The 26,414-nt window shown below is 43.2% G+C and overlaps 1 protein-coding gene across 1 annotated transcript; it reads left to right on the plus strand.

The window, feature by feature from the left end:
• Window positions 1-407: 407 nt before the first annotated feature.
• Window positions 408-23,777, plus strand: GGH (gamma-glutamyl hydrolase). The gene is made up of 9 exons (XM_047783859.1): window positions 408-633; window positions 3,837-3,951; window positions 7,824-7,874; window positions 11,495-11,579; window positions 14,253-14,391; window positions 16,731-16,837; window positions 17,192-17,282; window positions 21,229-21,366; window positions 23,409-23,777. The coding sequence occupies exons 1-9, from the start codon at window positions 525-527 to the stop codon at window positions 23,528-23,530; spliced, it is 957 nt and encodes a 318-aa protein (XP_047639815.1). The 5' UTR covers window positions 408-524; the 3' UTR covers window positions 23,531-23,777.
• The last annotated feature ends 2,637 nt before the right edge of the window (window positions 23,778-26,414 follow it).

Here is a 26,414-nt window from a genome sequence, read left to right on the forward strand (position 1 = left end):
CCGGCTGCCAGCATTCATGCCTAAAAACGATTTGAGGCAGGAGCTACGGCTGGCGCAAGGTTCTCAGGCGACTTCTAGAACCTCTCGCCAGCCTCTCTCGTTGCCTGGTTACCAGTTAGGTCGGGCCGAGGCCCAGCGGTTCTCCTTCCACCGCCTGGGGCTTGGCGCCCCACTTAGTGACTCAGTCTCATGTCGGGGTAAGAGCTGAAAAGGCACATTTGAGACCGCGGCGAGCGCCCCGTGCCCAACCACTATTTCCTGTAGACTCTGCAGGCACCGCCCGGCGGGCGCAGGGTCGCGGGGTCTGCGTGAGCTATGGGGTGGGCGCGACCTGGGCGATCCTGGTGCCCCCCGCCCCCGCCCCGCGGCCGCTGCGCGCACGCGCCGGGCCGGCCTTTCCCATAGGTCCGCGCGGCGGCGCACCACCCCCGCCTGACGCCCCGGAGCGGCCGGGAGGCCACGGCTGCGGCGCTCGGCGGCCCGCCCGCAGTGCCTTTGAAAGGCGGCGGGAGTCAGCGAGCGCGATGGCGAGCCTAGGCCTCCTGCTGAGCGTGCTGGGCCTGGTCTTGTGCGGGGCCACGAGCCTCAGGCTGTCTGCTCTTGGCGCCAGCACCTCCAAGAAGCCCATCATAGGTAAGGCGGCGGCCGGAGCCAGGGAGGTCGGGGCGGGGTGGGGGCGGCGCTGGGCGCTTCCCGTTGCTGCGCTCTGGCAGGTGCGTCCCATCTGGGAAACATCCGTGTTCAGGGTTAGACTGTGCGCCGTCCTGTATAGCCCCAGAACCAAGACATCATTTGGGTCTTGCTGAAATACAGCTAATTAAAGCCGCGTTGATTTCCTCAAACATGTGGGTCTTAAATTTGGAAGGGAGAAGGATGCGCTGTGAAGATCCTGTGGACTGTTTTCTTCTTTGTGCCTCGCCAGGGATTTCTACTAATTAAACAGATTCTGTACATGCATTATGTTTATTTAAATTTCACTGGTTGAGGGCGTATTTCAAGAAACAAAGCATTATAAAAATCAAATTGACTAAATAATCAAGAAATTATGATATACCTTGGTCTTTGTTATCTTCAGCAGCGGAGGGCAGCAGTGGTTAGTGTGATCCTAATCAGTTCTATTCGGTGTTAAAGTGAAGCATGTCTATTTTCAACAGGTGTTTTTTATAGGCGGTAGAATGGTAGTTATCAGGGCCTGGGGAAGGGGAAAACGGCGAGCTGTTGTTTAATGGGTACAGAGTTTCTGTTGGGAAAGATGAGAACGTTCTGGAAGTGGATGGTGGTGATGGTTGCACAACTATATGAATGTATTTAATGCCACTGCTTGGGTAAAAGGGTAAATTTAATGTCATGAATATTTTACCGATTAAAAAGCCCCACAATGTTAACCCCCAAAAAAACAAAAACAAAAAACAAATGTTTTTGAAAGATGGTAAACTCAATTTGCCTTTCTCCCAAGGGAAATCAGCCCGAACTTAAAATTTGTCAAAAATAATTTGTGCAGACAATTAAGATTGGTTTTATTTTAGCTGTGGTATTATGCCTTTCATACTGTTCCTCCCCTCCCCACGAAGATGGACAGTATATTCTGTAACTAAATAGGAATTAGATGAGCAGTTTTTCATGTATATTGGTAGTGCCCAATTTTCTTTTTTTTTAGTTGTCTTTTTAGGATCACACCTGAGGCATATGGAAGTTCCTAGGCTAGGGGTTGAATCAGAGTTATAGCTGCTGGCCTACACCACAGCCACAGCAATGTGGGATCCAAGCTTCTCAGCTCACAGCAACACCACTCCTTAATCCACTAAGCAAGGCCAGGAATCAACGATCCTGCATCCTCATGGATACTAGTCAGATTCGTTTCCGCTGAGCCATGATGTGTATCAATACTTGGAACTTGGAATGCCTTATTTTATAAGCTATTTAAAATAGTATCTAGAGTCTCCAAGGGGAAGTTAACTTAAAATATAATCCTATGTAGTGTGCTGGAGATTGTGAGTGCGGGGGGGAGGGGGCTGAAGAGGGGTGACTCTTTTCCCTTTGCTAGAGGCAGTGGTTTTTAGGAAGCAAGTCCAGAACAAGTGAGTAAACTTTTGGTTTACCCTAATCAATTGTGACAAAAAGAGCTAACTGAATGCCTTTGTGCAGAGCATTGAGTTAGGAGTGCAAAGGATTCACAGACAAGCCACAGAAGTCTTGAGGTAGCCTTAAAGTAGTGGGTGGAGTTGGGTCGCATTTCAAGGGGCAGGGCATACAGCCTGAGCTCTGGTCCCAGGATGGGATAAGTGAGTACGTGTCCCAGGCCAACTCTCCCTTGTGGCATCTCATCCTTGCCTCCTCTGTAACCACCCCATTTCCTGTGACACTCCCTAATTCTTTCCCTACCAAAGTGCATTTTCCTCAATAAAGGCGATCTTACCTCTCCATGAAGAGAAAAGCAATCTTACTGAGCAAAGTTTGGCATTTGGCATGTGTTAATTCAGTGCCTGATAGGTGCCAGTTATTGTGAGCAGCTGGGAATGCAGGTGACTGATGTCAGGTGACCCTGAGAGATACCGAAAGGGTCCCAAATGGAGAAGTAGTGAGTGATAGAAGCAGGGGTGCGCTCCTAAGACACGCATGTGTTGCTGTGTACTGGATGCCAGTACTGTGCTGGGGCTGAGATTTTGGTGGTAAGAGGCAGACCAGAAGGTCGGGGGTGGAGGGTGGGGAAAGGAGGGGCTCCAGGGTCCGTAGAGTTTGTAAAGTTTAGGGACCCTCTGAAGTGCTCAGAGAGTGCCCCCTGCTGCTTTGTTCCCTTTCTCCATTCTCCCTTCCTGCTGCTTCCTCCCTGGCTCACCTGGGACGGTGAGAAAAGTGGGATGGGTGCAGACCTACTCAGGGTCTTTGCACATGTCCTTCCCCCACTCTGGAACCTTCTTTCTGTAAATACTGCCTCTGGCTTGCTCCACCACCTCTCTGAAGTCCTGCCTCAGCTGCCATGTTCTGCCTTCTCCGGGGGACTTGCCCGCCACCACGTTTAAGAGATTTCTTCTCCCCTGTACACCCCCCTCCCTCCTTCCCCAAACACACCCCTTCTTCCTCTGCTTACTTTTTCTCCTTAGCACTTTGCCAACCAGCACTAAACCACACTGCTGTTTAACCTTTTCATCTTGTTTTTGGTGTGTCCTCTCTCCTCTCCCTTCCACACACTAGAATTAAAGCCTGCAAGGCAGGGTGGTGTCCCCCCAGCACCTACTTCAGTGCCTGGTATGAGAAAGTCATGTATGCTGAATGAATGAATGATGGTAGAACTGGCTGGAGGTGGAGGCAGCTGTTTAAGAAAGGATGCAAGAGACCATTTAAGGGACCATTATAATAGTCCTGGGCGGGGTTTGGAGGGTGGAGAGGCAACATGTTAGTTGCTTGGATTAAGCTGGTGTTGATGATGTTGGAGAGAGATGGATAGAAGATATTTTCACTCTTTTGCCTTGTTGGCACGGAAACCAAGTGCCTCTGGGTGTGTGAGAGAAGGGAGAAGCCTCCTTGATTTAAGGATCTGTACTGTGTGATTGATTCCAGGTTGTGGGAAAGAGGCTGTTGCTATTGTAAACCTACTTTGGGGGCTTATTTGGCCTCCCAGATGAGGCAAGACAGGAGGCTGCTTAAAACTCAGCTCAGCTCCACTCCTCCTTTTCCAGACTCTGTAGATGTACTTTCACAAGAAACTTCTTATTTGATTCTGCGAATTAAATGAGTAAAGTAGTAACATTTCCAGGGTGATGTGTTTCAGTTTCTGTTCAGGAAAAAAGGAAATGTCTTGAAACTGAAACTTTTTTTTTTTTTTTTTGGTAATTTAGGAGTATTAATGCAAAGGTGCCATGGTAAGGACATGAAAGCCCTGGGAAAATACTATATTGCTGCATCCTATGTAAAGTTTCTGGAGTCTGCCGGTGCCAGAGTTGTACCAATAAGGTATGATTTGATCTTTCTTCCGCTGAAAAATAAAAACTGCAACTACTGTTTTATCTTTCAAATTACCTTTTATCCCTAAAACGAATGCCTTCTCTCCTATGATTGTATCACTCAAAATGCGGTAACGTTGCACCTGATTGTTGCCACAAGTCTAATGCTCTGTCTCTCATGAAGTTGTTCCAAGTGTGAAGCTGTGTGTATCTGTGATATCGTTAGAGGTGTGTCGTTTGTATTGGACAGAGAATGAAAGGATGGTTTCTTTCAGCCCAGAAAAGGTGAGATCCTCATCACACATCATGAAAGTGAGGAAGTGAAGGCTCTGCAGCGTCACCAGCTTTCCCCCCCACACACACTAGTGTAAGGAACCGCTTAGGGATCAGGAGGGTTCTAGGTGAGGACTTTGAAAATGCTTTCAACTCTATGTTAGAAGTCTGGAAGTGACAAATACATCAGTGTTGCTTCAGTGTATATTGCAGATAATGCAGTTTTAAAGGAGTTACATCACTTTGGTTTAATGACCTAGGAATAATAAAATGATTCATGTACTTGTGACATGACATGATAATGAATGTTTCATGTCATTTTGATTTGGAAAGAGTTGAGGTTTTTTCCAACAAAGAAAACCTTGTAGGTATTAGTATTATCACCCCAAATTAGTGTATTTTAGGGTCTTCCAGCATCCTTGTCTAACCCATTATATGTGATTTCACACACATACACAAAACACAACTATTTGCTCTGGCAACCTGCTTTTGTAAATATGTATACACATGTGTGTGTGTGTTTTGATGCCGCAGCTGCAGCATACGGAAATTCCCAGGCTAGGGGTCTAATCAGAGCTGTGGCTGCTGGCCTATGCAACAGCAACACCAGATCCAAGCCACATCTGTGACCTACACCACAGCTCTTGGCAATGCGGGAGCCTTAACAACGCACATCCTCATGGATACCAGTTAGGTTCATGACCACTGAGCCACAATGGGAACGTCTGTTTTTGTAAATAATTTCACACTAAGAAATTGTAACAAGGGGAGTTCCTGTCGTGGCGCAGTGGTTAACGAATCCAACTAGGAACCATGAGGTTGCGGGTTCGATCCCTGCACTTGCTCAGTGGGTTAATGATCCGGCGTTGTCATGGGCTGTGGTGTAGGTTGCAGACTCGGCTCGGATCCCGCATTGCTGTGGCTGTGGTGTAGGCTGGCAGGTGCAGCTCTGATTAGACCCCTAGCCTGGGAACCTCCATATGCCACGGGAGTGGCCCTAGAAATGGCAAAAAAAAAAGACCCCCCAAAAAAGGCAGGTAGACCAGTTCAGAGACTGTTGCTAGGTGTGAGTAGGCCAGGTGATGAGGGCTTGGCTTAGAGCAGTGGTTGTAGGATAGATAGATAAGTGTTCTTAAACAAAATCAAAGACTTGATGACTGATGGAATGAAAGGGCGCAGGGAGGAATAGACAAGAATGACAGAAGTTTTGAAACTAGGGAAGTTTTGAAACAGATGACTTTCAGAATACTGGTATTTATGACTTAGATGCTGAAAATGTGACTGTCAGCATACAGGTTAATTTCTAGGTTGGGTTCTCAAAGTTCATTTTAAGCTATATTGCTGACAATGAGAATCATATGATCCTGTAAAAACAATGTAATACATGGCAGCCAAGTTCCCAGAGTAACGTGCATAGGATTACGTGGAGAATGAGACAGGTGAGCACACTGATAACGTTGGGTTCATTTCTGAATTGTGGATGCTGAGGGCCAACTTCTGCAGCTCAGGAGGGAGGAGGAGGCTGGGAGACTGAGGCAAAATCCTGGAGCAGGTGAAGATGTTTGTCTTTAGGCTCCTCCTCCTCGCTGCTGCCTTCTCCCTCAGGTACCTGGTGCTGTGGGGCTCCTGGAACCTGCAGAGTCCTCCTCCTGGGAGGTGGGGTGGGGTGGCCCTCAGGCTCCTTTTGGTTTAAAAATGTGTTTCATTCACACAGTGTTTAAAAACATTTACACATTGAAAGACTTCATAAAAGTCTGAATTACTGGCTTTTTTTAAACAGCTGCAGCTAATTTTTTTAATGGGTCAAGTGCACTCCGCTGGCAACAGTACCTGTCCCTCCTTTTCACACTGCTGATGTCACTTAACAGACTTAAGCTGTTCTTTTATTTATTTATTTTTGTTTGTCTTTTTGCCATTTCTTGGGCCGTTCCCGTGACACATGGAGGTTCCCAGTCTAGGGGTCCGACCGGAGCTGTAGCCACCAGCCTACACCAGAGCCACAGCAACGCGGGATCCGTAAGCTGTTCTTTTAAAGAGAACCTATTGAAAAGGTCTTTTGTTTCAGGACAGTCTGACAGTATGCAAATACCATCTGTGTTCAAAGAATGTGACCTGGCCTGTTTTCCCTGCAAGGTGTCTGAAGCACTTGTTTATAACATTCCCCCTGCCCCATCCCCATCTGTTAAGCCCTTTAACATTGATAAGTAAGGCCTAAAAATTCAGTCATGGACACTGTGGGCACCCTTAGAATGACTGAGATGACTGGAACCAGCCTGCCGGGCTAGCTGGGAGGGGTCGGTGGAGTGCACTGGGGGATCCACATCCATTCTGGTTCCTGATGGCGGTGGTTGCCCATCCTGGTTTAAATATCCACCGAGAAGATTCTGGGTCCCGACTGGTTCCCTCTTTGTTGGCACAATCTGGGGAGATTGAACTGGCAGAGTCCTGGAGCTCCCATTTTATCTCCCTATCACTTGCCATGTCAGGGCCACCCACCATTTCTCCTCCATTTAAGACAGTGTAAGCCCACTGCCCTGAGGCTCTCTGCCACAAGGAGGGCTATTATGTACTGAACACAAAGCTCAGTTGGGTTTCGGGGAAAGCCCAGAGGCGTTTGCTGGCAAAGCACAGCCCCGTTCTGGGCATCATGGGTGTCTACTTAATAATGGGAGAAGTGTTTTAATGCCTGGGAGGGGCAGTTCTAGGGAGCTGTTTCTTGGGGCAGAAATGGACTGTAGTTGATACTTGACCATAAGGCTACTTCTTTTATGGCAGGTTGAGAAGGCGTTATGCCCTCTTATTCTCTTATACAACTAGAAGACTGCTAAAAGAAAAGTTCTTAGAGGAGTTCATAAATATGGTGCTCCCCCCCCCCCTTTTTTTTGTCAAACTTTTAAAAAAGTAACCATCTTACTGTGACGTAATTGAAGGTTGTAGCCAGTTGTCATGGACTAACCCCATGGGTTATCTTGGGGAGGGAATAGTACTGTCCATAACATGGTGATGGTTAGGACACTCTTACTAGATATTTGATGAAGCAGCTTCAGAACAATTACCTGGGCAGATGAGGCCCAGCTGGAGGGATCCGCATGTGTTCTGTACCCAGATCTGAACTCCTCTGACTCCTGAATACAGCGGCTCTGAGACCTTTGCATTTGGTGGTAGGGGTGGGATGAGGCAGGGATTTATATGTACTGCTTTTATTTGCCAAAGGTGCCCGTAGTTAAGATAGGCATGTTAAAACTACTGAATGTCCTTACCTATCCTTACCCTTTTTTTTTTTGGAGAGTTCTTGGCTAGCGGAGAAGTTACTGGTGCCTTAATCTCATGGTCTTTAATGTTTTGCGTATGAACACATACCTCACAATGTTAAACTGCATTAGGACAGAAGAAGACATATTTACTTGTCTGATTGGCAGAATAAGGATATAATCATGGATCTTTCATGTAGTTTGAAAAAATGCCTCCAGGAAGGCAGGTGGTATCGTTCAATATTTAAGAATTATTTTCATCTGACTTTTAAGAATTAATGTGACTTCAAGTAGGGGCTGGCTTTTTTTTTTAAGTTTTGGAAATGGATCTTTTGTAACTGTATTTTATTATTTTCAGGGTTGATCTTAAAGATGAAGAGTATCAAAAGCTTTTCCAGTCCATTAATGGGTAAGTTGCCAGCATTGGTTTAATACAGTGTATGAGATCTAAGTGATTATGAAAGTATATATAAATATCATACCTGTTTCTATGTAACTATCTTACAGTGGTGCAGCATGAGTTTCTGAGTTCTTTTTATAGGACTCTTTTTGTTAAGAGATGCAGAAGTCCTACAGAGAGAAGACACGTTAAAAAAACAAATGTTATTCCACAGTAGACAACATAAATTTGTTTTTAATGTGTGACATAATAATTTATTCTTTTAATGCTTGTCTTACATGCTTTGAAGCCACTTTTGATGCCATGGCATACTGCTTGCTTAAGGGATTTATAAGTCTTAAGACTGAGGATGTTAATTGGTTCTTTCAGAAAGTACTTTGAAATAGAACTTAGAAAAAAGTTTTCTATCCCCTCGTTCATCATAAAAGATATGACTGCTTCGCTCACAGAAAAAACAAAACAAAAAAAAACCTCATAAATGTTCAGCATTACTCATAATTAGAGGAAAGCTAATTATAGCAATTTAAAAACATCAGGTTGGCCAAGAGCAGAACGTTTGCTAGTGCTCTTTTGGTGAGGGTGTAAGGAAACAGAGTTCTTATACTCTATTTATGGGACTTGTTGATGCAGATAATCAATGAGCAATCTATGCTAAGGAATAGAAGAGAGTTTTATTGGAACCAAACTGAAGACTATAGGCCAGGCATGTAGTCTCCAACAGGGAATAAAGCGCTCTGGAAAAACCCGGTTTTATAACCTAACAGAACAAGGCATGTACATCAAACATGACAGTGGTACATTCCTTCAGGATTTCTGACAGCCTAGCCTGTGTACAGTGAGCCTGTGTGACCTTGGTGACTGGGAAGGGAGCCTTATGTTTGAAGGACTGCTAACCTGGGTGTGAGACGAAGGGGGACATTTATCCCTATCGTCCAGGGGGCCTTTTTGTAACTTCTGGGTAAAGCATTCTTTTCTTAAACATCTGGTTAAAGCAGACGTACAGTACATGTTTGTCACGCCGTAAGACAGGCTGTTTAGTTAGCATAAAGTTCAATCCAAATCATGTATAAGCCAGGTGACTTCCCCATACTTCAGTATGTGAAAACTTCTTCCATCAGGATCTAAGTTAGAAAGTCTTTGGAGGGCGTTTGACAGTATCTTTTGAAATTAAAAATGTGTATACTGTATGACCTAGGAAATCCTTCAGAAGGAATTTTATTTTGCAAACATAATCCCCCCCCTTATGTGAAGATCTAGGTCCAAACATATGCATTCTGCTATTATTTAAAGTACCCCCGATCAGAACCGGAGCAGCAGTCTATTAGTGGGAATTGGGTAAAAAATTAGGCTATATGCATATAATAGAACATTATGCACAGGTTGAAAATGAGGATACCTAAATGCTGTTATAAATCCCTGTTGTTACATGAACAGTGTAGTATTATAGAAAACAAGCAAGGCAGGTAGTGGTGTGTATAGTATATGCTCCCATTTGCTTTTGTTTTTAGAATTGGGGTGAGGAGATATAGCATATCTATCAGGTTAGCACAATAAATTTTAACAGTGGTTATTTCTGATTAGGAGTGAGGTGGAGGGAGTCTTATTTTACCGTGAAGCTTTTATAAATAGAGCTTTTTTTTTACTTTTAAAAACTGTTCATTTCTTTCTTTCTTTTTTTTTTTTTTAAAAGCTGTGTTCAGTCATTTGCATTCAGCTCAGTTTGGCTCAGTAAATATTTACTGTAAAATTAGTACAATTTAGTGAAACATTTACAATGCCTGTTATGTGCAGTGTACTTTGGCACAGATGAAGATAAATAAGTCCAGGATAGACTATGTGATAGAACCTCAAAAATGTAAAAATAGACAGCAGACCATGAGCAGTGTTTGGCACTTCAGAAACATCTTTATTGAGCCCTGTTTTGCAGTGGACTCCATACACGTGTGTGTGGGGGTGGGGTGGGGGGTGGCACAGAGGTGAAAAGGCAGAACCTTGCCTTGAAGGAATTTGTCAGCTGGGAGCAACAGGTTTTACTTTTTGAAAGGACTTTGGGGTTAAACATACCAGGTTTGTTCAGAGGCAGCTTTTTAAATACTGGTGATAAAATGGGAAGACTGCTCATGAGTCTTCATTAAGCCCTTTTAACTGTTCTGCTTGGTTTTGTGACAGATGTTCTGCCTTCTAATTTATAAATTTCCTACTAGATCATGATCTTACTAACAGCAACAATTAGCCATCTGTCTCTCTAGGCTAATACCTATTCTTGAATGAATAGCAGTCTCAAAAGTGCTATTTCACAAATCTCAAATTCACATTTAATTATTTTCAAAATTTTAAATATGTACTCCAACTTTTGTCATCTCTTTTGAATATCCTTAGTTACTTTAAGTCCTGTAGTAATTTTGAAAATTTAGAGTTAATTTAAAAAGTTGATATAAAAACATAAATATTTTGGAGTTGTCGTTTGGCTCAGGAGGTTAAGAACCCGGCATAGTTTCCATGAGGGTGTGGTTCCATCCCTGGCCTCACTCGGTGGGTTAAGGATCTGGCCTTGCTACAGTCTAGTTAGATTCCAGATGCCTCTCAGATCCGTTGTTGCTGTGGCTGTGGTGTAGGTCCCAGCTGCAGCTCTGATTCAGCCCCTAGCCCAGCAGCTATCTCTCTCCTTTATGGCTAGAGTAAAATAAAGTCAAATGTTTGTGACTCTCCCCTTTTTTTCCTCCTCGACTTTTTTTTAGAATTGTAATTGTGTTCTTTTTCACAATTTTCTAATACCACGCTTATTTCTGAAGAGATCTCAGGATGATAATACATTTCATTTTCATGGATATTTGATTTTAGCCTACTATATTTTTATGACTAGTTTCTTTATGGCTAAAAAATGTTTATGATTTTTTATTAAGATTGACTCATGATTATGGACCTGGATTGATTCTGGCATCTCTGACCACCCTAATTTAAACCTGGCTATACTTGGAGTTTTATTTCTACCTTATTGCTACCTCTGTGTACTCTTCTTCCCTCCCTCCATTTATTTTACTTTAATTTATATTTTAGTTCAAAAATAAGCTTGTTTATCCAGGAAGCTTGGTAGAATATGCACAAATGCATTGTTAACTCTGGTAGTTTACAAATGAGTGAGATTGTAAGTATTTTATATTTTCCTTTGCTTATCTCATTTTCTTTTTTTTTTTCTCCCCCCACTGTACAGCAAGGGGGTCAGGTTATCCTTACATGTATACATTACAATTACATTTTCCCCCCAGCCTTTCTTCTGTTGCAACATGAGTATTTAGACAAAGTTCTCAATGCTATTCAGCAGGATCTCCTTGTAAATCTATTCTAAGTTGTGTCTGATAAGCCCAAGCTCCCGATCCCTCCCACTCCCTCCCCCTCCCATCAGGCAGCCACAAGTCTCTTTTCCAAGTCCATGATTTTCTTTTCTAAGGAGATGTTCATTTGTGCTGGATATTAGATTCCAGTTATAAGTGATATCATATGGTATTTGTCTTTGTCTTTTTCTGTAATGATCTTGCTGCTTAGTAATAAGGAAAAATTGTTTTAACATAAAAAGGTTGTTTATTTTCTGGGGAGGGAGAGGTTGAAATGCACCCCATTTGATGTTTCAGGATCCTTTTCCCTGGAGGAAGTGTTAACATCAAGAAGTCCGGTTACGCCCACGTGGCCAAAATATTTTACACATTGGCCATACAGGTAAGTATCGGTTCTTATTATTCCAGGTGAGTTTTTGTAATTTTCCAGGAGGGTAATTCTTTTTTTAAGGACATGGTAATAATACTTTCTTCGCAGTTACCTGGGCCTTGTCACCCCTTTAACTTTTGAGGTGCCTGTTCTGCAGCACCAGCGGCAGCTCTTTCCTGTTAACTCTGCGTTCCATTTAATTTGGGCTTGTGGGGAACCTGCATTGCCCTGCTGACCAGCCCTCTCTGTCTGGGCACGTGAATGGGGACCAAGCCCTCATGGTGGCCGAGCAAGCTGACTTCACTCTGTACTGGGCATTGTTTGTGTGATGTCAGTTATCATCTCCCCGAAAGCTGCTCTTGGTCCCCGACTCACTCAGTGCTGTTTCTTTCACAGGTTCCTTAGCCCCTGAGCCTCCACATGCAGGGCTTGCACAGCCCCTCGCCTCCTTTTCTCGGGCTGTGCCTGCCTTTGCACCTAGTTCGACCCTGGCTATTTCTCTCCTTAACTATTTACAGCAATTTTCTAATTAATCTTGCTAGCCCTCCTGCTTCCCCCCAACCTTAAATATTTTCCTAAGAAACCGTTTTAGCAAACGAGATGCTTGTTTGAAAACTTTTAATGCCTTGGCTTAAAAACCTATAACCTTTTATAGTCTTTGGGTCAAAACACAGAGTGTGTCCACAGCCCACCTTTTACAGACTTGGCTTGTGCACCTAATTGCAGCCAGGCTGGTATTTCCCGCACAGGCTTTCTGTCCTCCTACTTTTAAATCTGCTTAGTCAGTTTGTTTCTACTCCATCCCTGATTGGTGTCTTAGTCAGCTTTTCAGAGCCAAGGGGGGCTGCAGCTCTTCTGTGGAGGTACCCTCTACCCCAGCTACTAGAGTGGCATCCTTCTTCCTCTCAGCTTGTAGAGTATTTTGTTTCAAAAATGCTCGAATATATAGTTAGCTCTGACTTTGTGATGTGGCAGCATCTGAGCCATTAAGGGGGTTATAAATGCCTTGAGCTTAGCTCTTCCTGTCTAATCAGGTTGCTTGGTTCTGACACCCTGTAGGCGTTCTGCACTTCATGTTGTAAGGCTCTGTGTCTTTAGTACATGTTGAGTGGGTATTTTGGGGGGAAAAGCTAGTGAACAAAATTGAAATTTTTTAATGTGATTGATATAGAATGCATTTGGGAAGCATATATATGAACAAACAAAAAAAAAGGAGCCACCTAACCTATAAGATCCAAAGGCCTATTTTTCTTTTTTCTTTTTTTGTCTTTTTGCCTTTTCTAGGGCCGATCCCATGGCATATGGAGGTTCCCAGGCTAGGGGTCTAATCGGAGCTGTAGCCGCCGGCCTATGCCAGAGCCACAGCAACGCGGGATCTGAGCCGTGTCTGCGACCTACACCACACACAGCTCACAGCAACCTTAACCCACTGAGCAAGGCCAGGGATCGAACCCGCAACCTCATGGTTCCTAGTCAGATTCGTTAACCACTGCGCCACGACAGGAACTCCCAAAGGCCTATTTTTTAAAAAATGTAATTAGCTACTTGAAGATTTCAAAGCAAAGAAGAAAGCTTAGCAACCTTGAACTTCCATTTAGCTGTAGCCACTGGGGTCCACAAACCCTCATGAAGAAGCCCTAGGAAGTGATTTCTGTTAGATTGTTCCATCCCACCCTGTCCTTTGCTCTGCTGATCACAACAGATAAAAGGTGTGTACCCAGCAAGTGGGGATTTTATATTTAGTCAGGAAATTAAATTTGGTACATATGGAGACAGAACAGTTCAGCCCTCTTTTACATTTATTGTAAGTGAATGCAGTGTGAACCTTCAACTTAATGTTTGCAGTTCTAACTTCTAAAAATAAATTTTTTCAGACTTGTATGTAAAATGTTAAAATCCTCTCTTGGGATAGGAATTAATGTAATTCTTTATTTTTCTCATTGAGGAACAGGAAAAGATTCCCTAACAATTTCCTCATTTAAAATGAGTGACTTGTTAGTTTATATTTTACAGTCCCATGCAAGGAAACCACTGCTTTTAGAAAAGTTATAAAACCCGTTTTTGTAACTATCAACACATTTAGGTTTAAGTTTTGTTAATCATAAAACTTAGTCACTAGAATACATTTTTCTAGTCACACTGGTTGTGAATTCCCTCAGAAGAAACCCAGTACATTTGACTTTTTTAGTCAACAGTTTCTACTCAGTGAAAATTTATTTTGCTTTTGCTTACCAACTATTCCTTCCAGATCCTGGCTTTCACTTGATTTAAATCTGATTAGCTGAAGGTGTGATAATGCTGTGATTGCTATAAATTCTGAGATAATGGAGGAAAGGCTTCAGAGTATGTTCAAAATGAAACAGTCATTTAAAGCAACAAGATTTGTAGAAAATGTATAAATAGGCATTTGTCTGGACTCATCTTTGGTATTTATGGTCCCCAAGCATTCTGTGTGTTGTTTGGTAGTTGACTGGCAGAGGTCTTTATCTTTCCCAACACAACTGAGTTCAGAGTTTGGTTGAGTAAACCTGAACTAATAAGTGATAACCTGCTGTTAGTGATCCTGGAAGATGCCTTAGAAATCCACATATAACTCAGGTGCCTGAAATTGTGATGACAAACCGAATGTATAGTTTTTATTTTCAGAAGTTCAAATAAGCTTGGTTTTCTTTTTACTCTGCAAAGAGTTTTGGCGCTGGAGACTATTTTCCTGTATGGGGCACATGCCTTGGGTTTGAAGAGCTCACATATCTGGTCAGTGGAGAGAGTTTACTAACGCTCACAAATACCGTTGGAATTAAAATGCCGCTGAACTTCACTAAAGGTAACTATTCTCTTTTGACCCTTTAAAAAATATTAACTGGATTAGCAAGTCGCAGATATCAAAGTCAAAAATGTTTGTAACATTTATTAATTTTTAAGTTATTTACACAGGCTGAAGATGTGAATGATCAGTTTTTGTACTGAGTTATGAGGTCATCTTAAGGAATTCTGAATGTTGATAACTTATTGCCTCTAGTAACATCAGGACCGTGCTTGACTAAAATCTCTAAAGGCAGACCTGGTTTTGAGTCCTAGCTTTGTCAGTTCTGCCTTGAGAGGGAACCATTTAACCTCTCTCAGCTTTAATTTCATGATTTGTGAAAGCGTTTACCTGTTAGGGTTTTTTTTGTGAGGGTTAAATAAGATAATGTCAGGTTCTGTGCTAAGCACTTTAAATATAATTCTCCTAAATGTCAGCTCTTGTTGTTACAGTCAACATTTTCCCTTGGCCGTGTACTGGGTTTTGACCCCAGCTGGGGAGAACTACAATTCCATTCCACTACCAACCCCCCGGAGTGGAGACTCCAGGAAAAGTTCATCTTCCTGACTTGACTGCCTTATGTCAGATACCAGCCACGCACCCAGGGCCACCCACACTCCTGCTCAGCTGGCCATGAATTTGGGGATTCCCAAATCCTCCTCAGGTTTAATAATTCACTGGAATGACTGACAGAACTCCAGGGCAGTGCTGGGTTGGCAGCAACAGTTTTACTGTAAAGGGTGCACACGGAAGGAGGCCTGGAGGGAATGCAGGACTTCTGTGCCCTCTCCCTGCGTCAGGCCACGTCACCCTCCTGACACACTACTGTGTTCCCCCACCGGAGAGCTCCCCTGAGCTTCTGTGCTCAGAGTTGCTACTGGGGCTTCATTGTGAAGGCGTGATCGATTGCCGCATCATTGGCCCTGGTATTGAACTCAGTCTCCAGTCCCTGTCCCATCCTCAGAGGTCAGGCTGGCCCAAGAGTCCATCCTGGTCTAATCTCCTGGTTATTTTTTCAGTGACCACCCTCCTCCAACGAGCCCTCCATGGGCCACCTTGTGTCACCTTATTAGCATTACAAAGACACACCTATCCCCCAGGAAATTCCAGGAGCTTTGAAAGCTCCCCGTCAGGAGCCCAGGACCAGGGCCAGACAATCTTTAACATCCACTCTGTATAGGTAGATAATAATTCCTTTTTTTTTTTTTTTAGATTACTTTATCTCTGCATCCTCAGAATTGAATGCTACCAACCTTTCCTGTTCTCATAAGGATTTTGGATAGAAAGTAGTAGTTATTATACATAGAACCTATAAAGTGCTCTCTGTACCTTTTAAAGCTCTTTCTCAACATACCTCAGGTACTGCTAGAACCCTGTGGGAAGTATATGATGTAGGTCAGTCTCTTTTGGTTGTATGTGGTTTAAAAGCCAATTTATACAAAAAAGGAATGAAATTCACTGCAGGGAGATATCAGTGGGTTTTTATTATCTGGGGCACTGACTCATTCAGGAACAGCTGGCTTCAGGGACTTCAATACCATCAGGATTTTCTCTTTCTTTTTCTTTCTTTTTTTTTTAAGGGCCACAGCCACAGCATATGGAAGTTCCCAGGCTAGGGGTTGAATCAGAGCTACAGCTGCCAGCCTGTGCAACTAGGGATCCAAGCCATGTCTGCGACCTACACCATAGCTCATGGCAATGCTGGATCCCTGACCTGCTCAGCAAAGGCCAGGGATTGAACCTGCATCCTCATGGATACTAGTCAGATTTCTTTCTGATAATGGGAACTCCCCCATCAGGATTTTCTTATCCTTTTGCAGATATATGAGTCTCTGTGTCAGACTCCAGAGCCTTCGATGAAATAAATTGCTTTTTTTTTTTTTGGTCTATTTACTGAGGAGAAATTTCTTTGTTTAATGTTTTTTTTTTTTTTTTTTTCCCCTACATTGTTGGTATTTTTAACCTTTTAAGTCTCAAGTACCTTTGAAAATATGTTGAAAGTTCTGGATCCTTTCCTGAGAGAACAATTATATACACATGTGGAAAATTTTATCTGGTTTTCAGTCCTGTTTAGATAACTCAAGTTAAAATTCTCTGCTTACTCTGGTTAGCCTGCTAATTATCATATCCAAAGGATTTTAGTTATTCATGTTACAATTCTAGGACAAAAGCACTGAAGTATGGAATGTATTTGAATTTGTGTGTTAAACTTCTTTTCTGCTTGACTGGAATACTTCTGTAGAAACGATGTGTTTGCTTATTATTTAGTCATCTTGATTATGTCTTAGCAATGGTCTCTCTCTGGCTGTCGATCAGTGACTTCAGTGGATTTTATTTTTTCTGTGCTTAAATTATTTCAGGTACATTGCATAGCAGAATGTTTCAGAATTTTCCTGCTGACTTGTTGCTGTCATTGGCAATAGAACCTCTGACTGCAAATTACCACAAGTGGAGCCTCTCTATGAAGGTATCACGTTAGTTATGCAATGCAATTTATGCATTTAGGAGTTCCCATCGTGGCGCACCAGAAACAAATCCAACTAGGAACCATGAGGTTGCGGGTTTGATCCCTGGCCTCGCTTAGTGGGTTAAGGATCCGGTGTAGGTTGCAAATGTGGCTTGGATCTGCTGTTGCTGTGGCTGTGGTGTAGGCTGGCAGCTGTAGCTCCGATTCAACCCCTAGCCTGGGAACCTCCATATGCCGTGGGTGCAGCCCTAAAAGGACAAAAGACCAAAAAAAAAAAAAAAAAAAGGAATTTGTGCATTTAGATTTATTGCAGAAATGAAATGTTTTTATTTTTGATTTATTCTTATACTGTAGAATTTTACAATGAATGAAAATTTAAAGAAGTTTTTCAATGTATTAACTACAAATACAGATGGCAATATTGAGTTTATTTCAACAATGGAAGGTATGTATCATTGCACACATATACCTTATGTTTATTATTATTTTTATATGTTTATTGTGGTTTTATAGTTCTCTTCTGAGTACAGCCGTATTACTTTGGAGACTAAAGTTGGGAGTTAGGGCATTTTTGGAGCCAGGAAACATGTTTTGCCCATGTTCCAGATCAGTTGTGGTTTCTTTGGGTCACCTTCTAGAAGAAGGTGATAAAGAAGGAAAGAGACAAGGGAGAGTAAATGGAGAAAGTGACTCTATTTTTAGCAGTAGTGCAGATTAAATACCTGTTCTAGACAACAACAAAAAGTGTGATTTACACCCAGGAAAACATCCTTCTAAATATATTGATGCAGTAACAGTAAGGGTATTCAGGCCCAAACTCCAAGAGTTACGTGGATTATTTAAACCAGCATTAGTATTGAATCAGGAGAACTTGAGACCAAGCTAAGGGGCTCCTTCCTGGAGGTACCCCACAGAGCAGGACCCAAAAGGCCAGAGCGTCAACGAACCCTGCCTGCAGAACTGCAGGGAGACTTGCCCTCCTGGACCTTAGCACTGGGGGAGTGAGGCTGGTAAATAAATAAGCCTAGAGCCTTCTGAAGGACATGCGGGCCTGGTGGTCTGTGTTGTACTAACTGGGAGGGTTTGACAGCTCTCAAATCAAAGATTGTGTTTCCAGTTACCTCAGGCTGACAGTGCCTCAGCAAGCCTGGCAGACACAAAGTAGCGATAATTCTCTCTGGAGGAATCTCCATTTATCCCAGACTTTAAGAAACTGATGTACTCTGAGGTTTTAAAGAAAATGAGCAGTTCATAGTCAAAAAAGTCGCAAGTGCAAAAGGAAGCGAAATCTGGTGAATGAGAGTTTGCAGAAACAGGTGGCCTTTGAGCTGGTGAGACTGGCTAGTGCTGCCTGAGAGTGGAAGCACCTAGAATGAAGTAGAAGTGGTTCATGTCGTTCAAAGACTGCCTGTGTCGCTGGTTCGTGCGTGTGGCCCGGGAGGTCAGATGTCTGAAGGCCTAGAAACAACATCCCAGGGAATCTGGGGAAGGTTGAGGAATCCACACTGAAGTGAATTTATCATCTGAACTTGCCTCTTTAGCCCCGTTTCCCTTCCTGCCATTTTTGCTCCAGCTGATAGCATCGCCATTCATCAGATCATCCAGTGTGAGCTGTCCTTGACTTCCTGCCCTCGTCTCCACATCTGAAAGACTAGTGCCACTTTCTGCTTCCCATATCCCAAATCCATGTTGCCTCGGGAGAAACCTCCTCAGTGGCTCCTCGGCACTCGGGGGATGAAGTCTGCTTTACCAGGTCGCTCGCTCCCCGCTCTCCCCTGCCTTCATCCCTGGCCTGTGTTCTGTGCATCCTGTTTTGTGCATGCAGCCTCCACAGAGCACACAGCAGTGTTGCTTGCCCTGTCTTTTCCTCTCCTCTGAAAAGCTTCTCTTGCTCCCCATTCTCTTCCGCCGTTGAGCTCTTCATGAGCGTTAAGGCTGGTCCAGTGGTCGCCACCTGGAGAATGTCCCCACCCCTTACTCTTCCTCTCTGCATCTTCAGTGATCCTTGTACACTGTGCTACCTAGGAACATCTCTGTTTTTTTTTTTTTCCTTTTGGCCCTGGCCATGGCTTGCAGAAGTTCCTGGGCCAGGGATTGAACACACACCACGGCAGTGACCTGAGCCACTGCAGTGACAATGCCAGATCCCTAAACTGCTGCACCACAAGGAAACTCCTAAGAGTGTGTCTTTTTGCACTCATTTGTTCGTGTTCTGTCTTTCCTCCTAGGCTGAGGGCTCATCAGAGCTGGAACTTTGTCTTATTTTTCTTTGTGTTTCCAGGACTTTGTGGAAATCTCAATAGACCTGGAGTGGGTGACTATTTAAATGAAAGAGTATTGGCTTGGAAATTAGGAAATAAGATCCCATGTTGGTCTGTTCCTGGCTATGTCATCACACCAGGCTCATTTGAAAATTTTCTGAAAATTCTCGACACCTGATAGAAACATTTGTGATTCTCTTTATTTGCATATTCCATGTCTATTCTACTTTTATTTTAAATTCATGAGTCAGGACATGATTCCTACAGTTGTCAGGAACCTGCACAGATCTTATAGTAATGTCGTTTACAGAAGAAGAGTAAATCTCACTTGTTTCTAAATGTCAGCGTGCATCTCTCTGTTTATCCATCCATCAGTCTGTCTGTCTATTTATCTACCTATCTGGAAAATCCTTGTTACAGTTTATCACTTAGGGTGTTTCATATCCTAAATAATACTTTCCATATCTCAAAGAAATCTGTTAGAAGATCTACTTTTCAGTTACCTGTGTGGAGTGGTTAATTTCCTAGTCATCCAGCCCGTGGGTTTCCTCCTGGTAGCGTCACATGTGGACGCAGACAGAGGAAGAGAGGATTATGTCGCAAGGACATAGGGAGAGGGCCCGGAGCTGCTTGCTGGTAGGTTCTTTCCTCTTGGGCTCTCCAGCCTGAAGAAGGCTCGGGTGGAGTAGGTTTCCTCCTGGTGACACCATCTCTCTTAGCAGAGTCTTGTGGGGTGTGAGAAGACAGTGCCCTTTTCCCTAGGTCTCTCTGCTTTCACATAATTCATTTCTCTACGTATCTTTCCACAGTAGTCAGGGTTGTAGTTTCAAAGCAAAAATAATAGTGGGAGGATTCTTTTCAGTTAAAATGAGGAAAGGTGTATGTGAAGAAGAAAAGAGATGAATGTATAAATTTCTCAGAAGGTACATAAAAAAAATTACATGGTTTTAGGAGTTCCTGGTGGCCTAGCAGATCCAGGTTGTCACTGCTGTGGCTCTGATTGCTGCTGTGACGGGAATTCGATCCATGGACCAGGAACTCCTGCATGCTGTGAGCGTGGCTAAAAAATTATGGAATTTTAAAAACATTTAGAAGTAGACAGAATAATATAATGAACCAGCAGGTATCTATATCTAAGCTTCAACAACTGTTATATTTATGTGGCCATTTTTGTTTCTTACCTACTCTCTCCCCATACCAGATTATTTTTTTGGAATAAATCCTAGGAATCATATCATTTTAATTTTTTTTTATTTTTTTGTCTTTTTGCCATTTCTTGGGCCGCTCCCTCGGCATATGGAGGTTCCCAGGCTAGGGGTCGAATCGGAGCTGTAGCCACCGGCCTACGCCAGAGCCACAGCAACTCGGGATCCGAGCCTTGTCTGCAGCCTACACCACAGCTCACAGCAACGGCTGGATCGTTAACCACTGAGCAAGGGCAGGGACCGAACCCGCAACCTCATGGTTCCTAGTCGGATTCGTTAACCACTGCGCCACGACGGGAACTCCCATATCATTTTTATATATAAAGACACTTAAGAATTCTAAAAATAAGTGAACATAACCAAAAATCTTTTATACCAAATTTAAACTTTTAAAAACTATTTGAAAATTGGCACCATGAAGCCATGAACCATTCCACCAGCTAACAGAGAAACACAGTGTAGGCTGAGACAGACTGGCTTACATAAAAGGACACCAGGAGTTCCCATTGTGCCTCAGTGGAAATGAATCTGACTAACATCCATGAGGATGCAGATTCGATCCCTGGCCCCGTTCAGTGGGTTAAGGGTCCGGTGTTGCTGTGAGCTGTAGTGTAGGCCGAATCAGATATGCACTTGACTGTTGAACAGGAATATATTCAAAGGCTCAGTTGTTTCTCTACTCTGATCACCTAGTGAAATGAATCATATTTTCACCTAGTGAAATCATAACAGGTGGAAAGTCAGTGAAATATTGTATTGTGAACTTTCTTGTCTTTGAACTGAAATTCTTTGTGTCTGAATGTGCACAGTTTAAGATTGTGTGTTAGAAAATAATGCTTTACAAGGGGTGTAAAACATAATTTAATTGTAACATCTTAAACCATTCTTGCTACTTAATACTTAGCAGTTTGTGTTGCTTGTGCAGGATACCAGCATCCAGTGTATGGCGTCCAGTGGCATCCAGAGAAAGCACCTTATGAGTGGGGGACACTAAAGGGCATTTCCCACGCACCTAACGCTGTGAAGGCTGCATTTTATTTAGCAGAGTTCTTTGTGTCTGAAGGTAATTTTATCACTCTGTTATCACAACAGTGTGGTTTTGAAGCAGATTGCCCTTGTTTGAACTTCCGAGTACTCTTTTTGCTCTATAAATGTTCTGTAGATTTAATTTAAAAAAATTAATTCACGTGAAAGCCCCAATATTGGGGTATTAGTCATTCAGGTCAAACCAGGATGATTGTTTCAGTTAACAGGATTGTACATTTTAAGGTGGGCTGAATTCTTGAACAACAGCGTAAAGATTGGGTTTTTTTCCTTCCTTTCTTGAAATTTTTTTTTTTCCTCTTCCGTTACTCTTTTTAGGAATAATATTTTTGTTTTTTCCCCCTTTTTTTCTTTTTTGGCCTCTCTGCAGCATGTGGAGTTCCCAGGCCAGGGATCAGATCTGAGCCACAATCTCCACATAGCCCACAGCTGTAGCAGTGCCAGATCTTTAACCCACTGTGCTGGGCTGGGGATTGAACCTGTGTCCCAGCACTCCCAAAATGCCACTGATCCTGTTGCACCACAGTGGGAACTCTAGGAATAATGCTTTAATTATAACATTCTCTGAGAATTAGTTCTTACTTTTACAAGACAACTTATGTATATATAGGTTGAATATACATTCATCAGTCTGTGATTTTCAGGCTGTCTCTCTGTAGGTATTGGCACATTGGAGAAAGTTAATATGCTTTGCCTGCTTGTTCGTGATGAAAACACAGATGTATTCATGCCATGTTATGTTTGTGGGTAAACTGAGAATTTGGCTCTAGATGCTTAAGTTGTAGTCGAGTTGAGGCCAAGCTCCAGGCACAGCTCGCAGCGGATGGGATGTCACTGAGGCAGAGCGTGGCCGCATGAAGCCTCCGCAAGCACCTTGTCAGCATCTTCCCTCCAAGCTGTCTCTAGGGTTTTATCAACCCTTCTGCCCACACCTGCGGTAAAGTGCTTCCTCCTGAGTTCACTGTGGTTTAGAATTGTGCTCAATTGAATGGACAATTTCATGACAAAACCCTCATATTAAAAAAAAGAAATTGTCCTGTGTGCAATTTTAGTCCCAAGAAACATTTTCATGGTGCATGTGTAGGAGTAAACGAGGACAGCAGTGGACATAGCAAACTCTGCACTGTTATCTCGGGTCAAGGCTAAACAGTCTTCATCTCCCAGTATCTCTTTCTAAAATGCTGCAAAGGTCTGTTTTGACTTCGTTTTGACTTTAGGGCAAGGTCTGTGCCCTCCCCCGCCCATATCCAAACCTTCAGCCACACCGACTTCTTTGTGTCTCTTTGTATTTCCGATTTCTGCCTTTTCTGTGCGAAGTGTCTCACTTCTCCCCCTGCCTCAGCTTTGCTAGTTTCTTCCTCCTCTTTTCTCCTGAAGCATCTCCTTGAGCTTAGTCTATAAAAACGTGGCAGCAGCCAATTCTGTGTGGTTACTAGACTCGACTCCCTGAGCGTCAGGACCTTGCCTTGTGGATGTTTCCATCCCCAGGCCCTGCTCAGCCTTGCACATAGTAGGCGCTTAGTAGCTGTTTGAATGAAAGGGGCAGTGAGGAGTTCCCATTGTGGCTCAGTGGTAATGAACCTGACTAGTATCCCTGAGGATGCAAGTTTGATCCCTGGCCGCGCTCAGTGGGTTACAGATTCGGCATTGACGTGAGCTGTGGTGTAGGTCACAGATGCAGTATGGATCCCTCATTGCTGTGGTTGTGGCATTGGCTGGCAGTTGTAGCTCTGATTCAACCCCTACCCTGGGAACATCCATGTGCCTCGGGTGTGGCCCTTAAAAAACAAAGAAACAACAAAAAAACGACAGACAAATAAAAAAGAAAAAGAAGTGGGGGAGCAGTGAGTGTCACATGGGGTAGGGCAGGCACAACTGCTGTCAGGAGGTCACTCCTGCAGCCTGGGTGCTGCCTTATTTGGGGGAAAATTCTGTAAACCTTTTCTCCTTTTTTGCTGGTATTGTCCTACTTAATGCTGATTGTAGGAAGAATTGTTATCAAGTAGCTTTCAAAAACTTTATACTGTCTTTTTAAAAATTAACACTTTCTTATTCTTGCAGCTCGGAAAAACAGCCATCATTTTGAATCTGATGTTGAAGAGAGCAAAGCGCTAATTTATCAGTTCCGTCCGGTTTATACTGGAAATATTTCTTCGTTTCAGCAAAGTTATGTATTTGATTGAAAGCCTTCAATGTGTTAACAAGGAATTTTGATTAATTCCATGATTAAACTGTTATAATGTCTTGCTATTCATGGCAATAATAGAAAGAGACAGAGATTCCTTTTCTATGATGTTATTGGCTCCGATTCTTCGTTTAGTAAATTTGACTATTTATATAACATTTAATAATCAGTGAGACAGATAATCATAATGTATTTCATAGAAAAGATTTATCTGAAGATTAGAAAAAATAAATTTATTGAAAATAGATATTTTATTTTTTCTAACTAATTGATTCTGGAAATACATACTTCCTCCTGCCCATCTACCTGCCTCATCCTTGCTGAAGATTTTTTTATTAATTTTTTATGAGTTATAATTAACATACATCATGATCTGAGTTTTAGGTGTATAACATGGTGATTTGATGTTTTTATACTTTACAAAATGACCACCTTAACAGTACATCCAGTTACTGTCACATGCGAAGCTATTACAATATTGTCGACCGTATTTTCTGTGTTTACCTTGCTACCCGTGACTCACTCATTTTTTAACTGGGAGTTTATCTCAATCCCCTTCTTACCTTTCCGCCCTCTGATGACTCCCTGTCTGTTCTGTATATTTATGACTGTTTCTGTTGAGGTTTTTCTTTTCTTTTTTTTTGTCTTTTTGCCATTTCTTGCCACAGCATCTGGAGGTTCCCAGGCTAGGGGTCGAATCGGAGCTGTAGCCACCAGCCTACACCAGAGCCACAGCAACGCAGGATCCGAGCCGCATCTGCGACCTACACCACAGCTCACGGCAACTCCGGATCCTTAACCCACTGAGTAAGGGCAGGGATTGAACCCGCAACCTCATGGTTCCTAGTCGGATTTGTTAACCACTGGGCCACGATGGGAACTCTGAGATGTTTTTGTTCATTTTACAGTGTTTGTCTTCTCTCTGACTTACTTCATTTAGCATAATACCCTCCAGATCCATTTCTTTTGCCACAAGTGGCAAGATTTCATTCTTTTTTTTAATGACTGAATGATATTCCATTGTTCCATTTCATGTGCGTGTGTGTGTGTGGACACACATATACTGGGTTGTCTTCATCCATTCCCCTATCCGTGGTCGCTTCCATGTCTTGGCTATTGTGGGTAGTGCTGCAGTGAACATGGGTGTGTGTATCTTTTCGAATTAACGGTCTTTGTTTTCTTTAGATTAATACCCAGGAGTGGAATTGCTGGATCATAAGGTGATTCTGATTTTAGTTTTTTGAGAAACCCTGTCCTGTTTTCCATGGTGGCAGCACCAGTTTACATTCCCACGAATAGTGCACGAGGGCTCTTTGCCACATCCTGGCGAATACTTGTTCTTTCTTGTTTTGTCTGATGATAGCCATTCTGACAGGTGTGAGGTGGTTTGATTTGCACTTCCTGATGGTTAGTGATAATGAGCACGTTTATTTGTGCCCATTGACCCTCTGTATGTCTGAAGACTCTTTAAATGCTACTTGCAGTTCACTTTGAGGTCTCCCTCCAGAGACTCTGGAATATTTTGTGTGTGTGTGTCTTTTCCTTTCTGATGTTTCAGCTCCACAGATAAAGTGCACACCTCCTGAAAGCAGAGTCGGTGTTTTGAAAATTTTTTTTTGTCTTTTTTGTTGTTGTTGTTATTGTTGTTGTTGCTATTTCTTGGGCCGCTCCCGCGGCACATGGAGGTTCCCAGGCTAGGGGTTGAATCGGAGCTGTAGCCACCGGCCTACGCCAGAGCCACAGCAACGCGGGATCCGAGCCGCGTCTGCAACCTTCACCACAGCTCACGGCAATGCCGGATCGTTAACCCTCTGAGCAAGGGCAGGGACTGAACCTGCAACCTCATGGTTCCTAGTCGGATTCGTTAACCACTGTGCCATGACGGGAACTCCGGTGTTTTGAAATTTTGTCTCCCACAGTGCTTACTTAGCCCAGTAGGTCCTCAGTAAATATTTGTGATTATTTGTGAATGAACTTTTTTTCCATGGGAAATAATTTAACTGCTGTTGTATATTTGCCTGGGTGTGTTTTAATGTAGTCCTCAGTCTCTGCCTCCCTCCCCACCCCCACGTCCTCTATGCCCTCACAAACTCTGATGTTGAGCCATTCCATGGGGACAGCCAAGCACATAGAAGAGAGGATTTTTTGAGCTCTTCATGACATTGTGTATGTATCTGCTGTCCTGATTCTTCCAGAGATACTTCTGGAGAAGCAAACATGGGAAGCAGAGAGAGTGATTGGAAGGATGTTCGAAAGACTAGGAATGATTATGCACAGAAAGATAGGAGCCATTATCTGAAGATACTGAGGTAAATCATAGGTTTTGGGCAGTAAGCCACATGGAACATGGAATTGAAGTGGATGAAGACATTTAGTCCGCTGGAAGCACTGATGGAAGGTGGCAGGTTTGGTTTCTGTCCCCAAGCAGCAAGATTAAGTCTTGCCAGATGTACCATTTCTGGCTGAGTGTGCGTCCGTTGCTGTTATCCCTGAGCTGCCTGGGCTCTTCCCAGCCAGCTTCCACTGAAATGTCCTCAGTCTGCCTGACTCTGAACTTCCCTAGTAACTCTTAGCCCGGACTGTATTGTCCCTCATGCTGCTGTGTCATCCATCTTCCTGCCCAGGGACACTGGCTTCTCATTGCTTCCAAAGCTTCTTGCTGTGCTCCATTGATGATGACCACAAATGGAAGAAAATGTGGACCATCATTTGTTTTTCACTCATGTTTTCCAACTGTGAATTTTCTGGAATCATTTTGTTCCAAGAATGGAATGTCTTTCAAAGTTGGCGACACTCCTGGGTTCCATATACTACCCACAGGGGCTCACCAGGAGGCCTGAGGGCAGGTCAGAAGAGCAGTCCCATCTGGGCGGGCAGGTGAG

This window comes from Phacochoerus africanus, chromosome 6, assembly GCF_016906955.1.
Source record: "Phacochoerus africanus isolate WHEZ1 chromosome 6, ROS_Pafr_v1, whole genome shotgun sequence".
Lineage (NCBI taxonomy): Eukaryota > Metazoa > Chordata > Mammalia > Artiodactyla > Suidae > Phacochoerus > Phacochoerus africanus.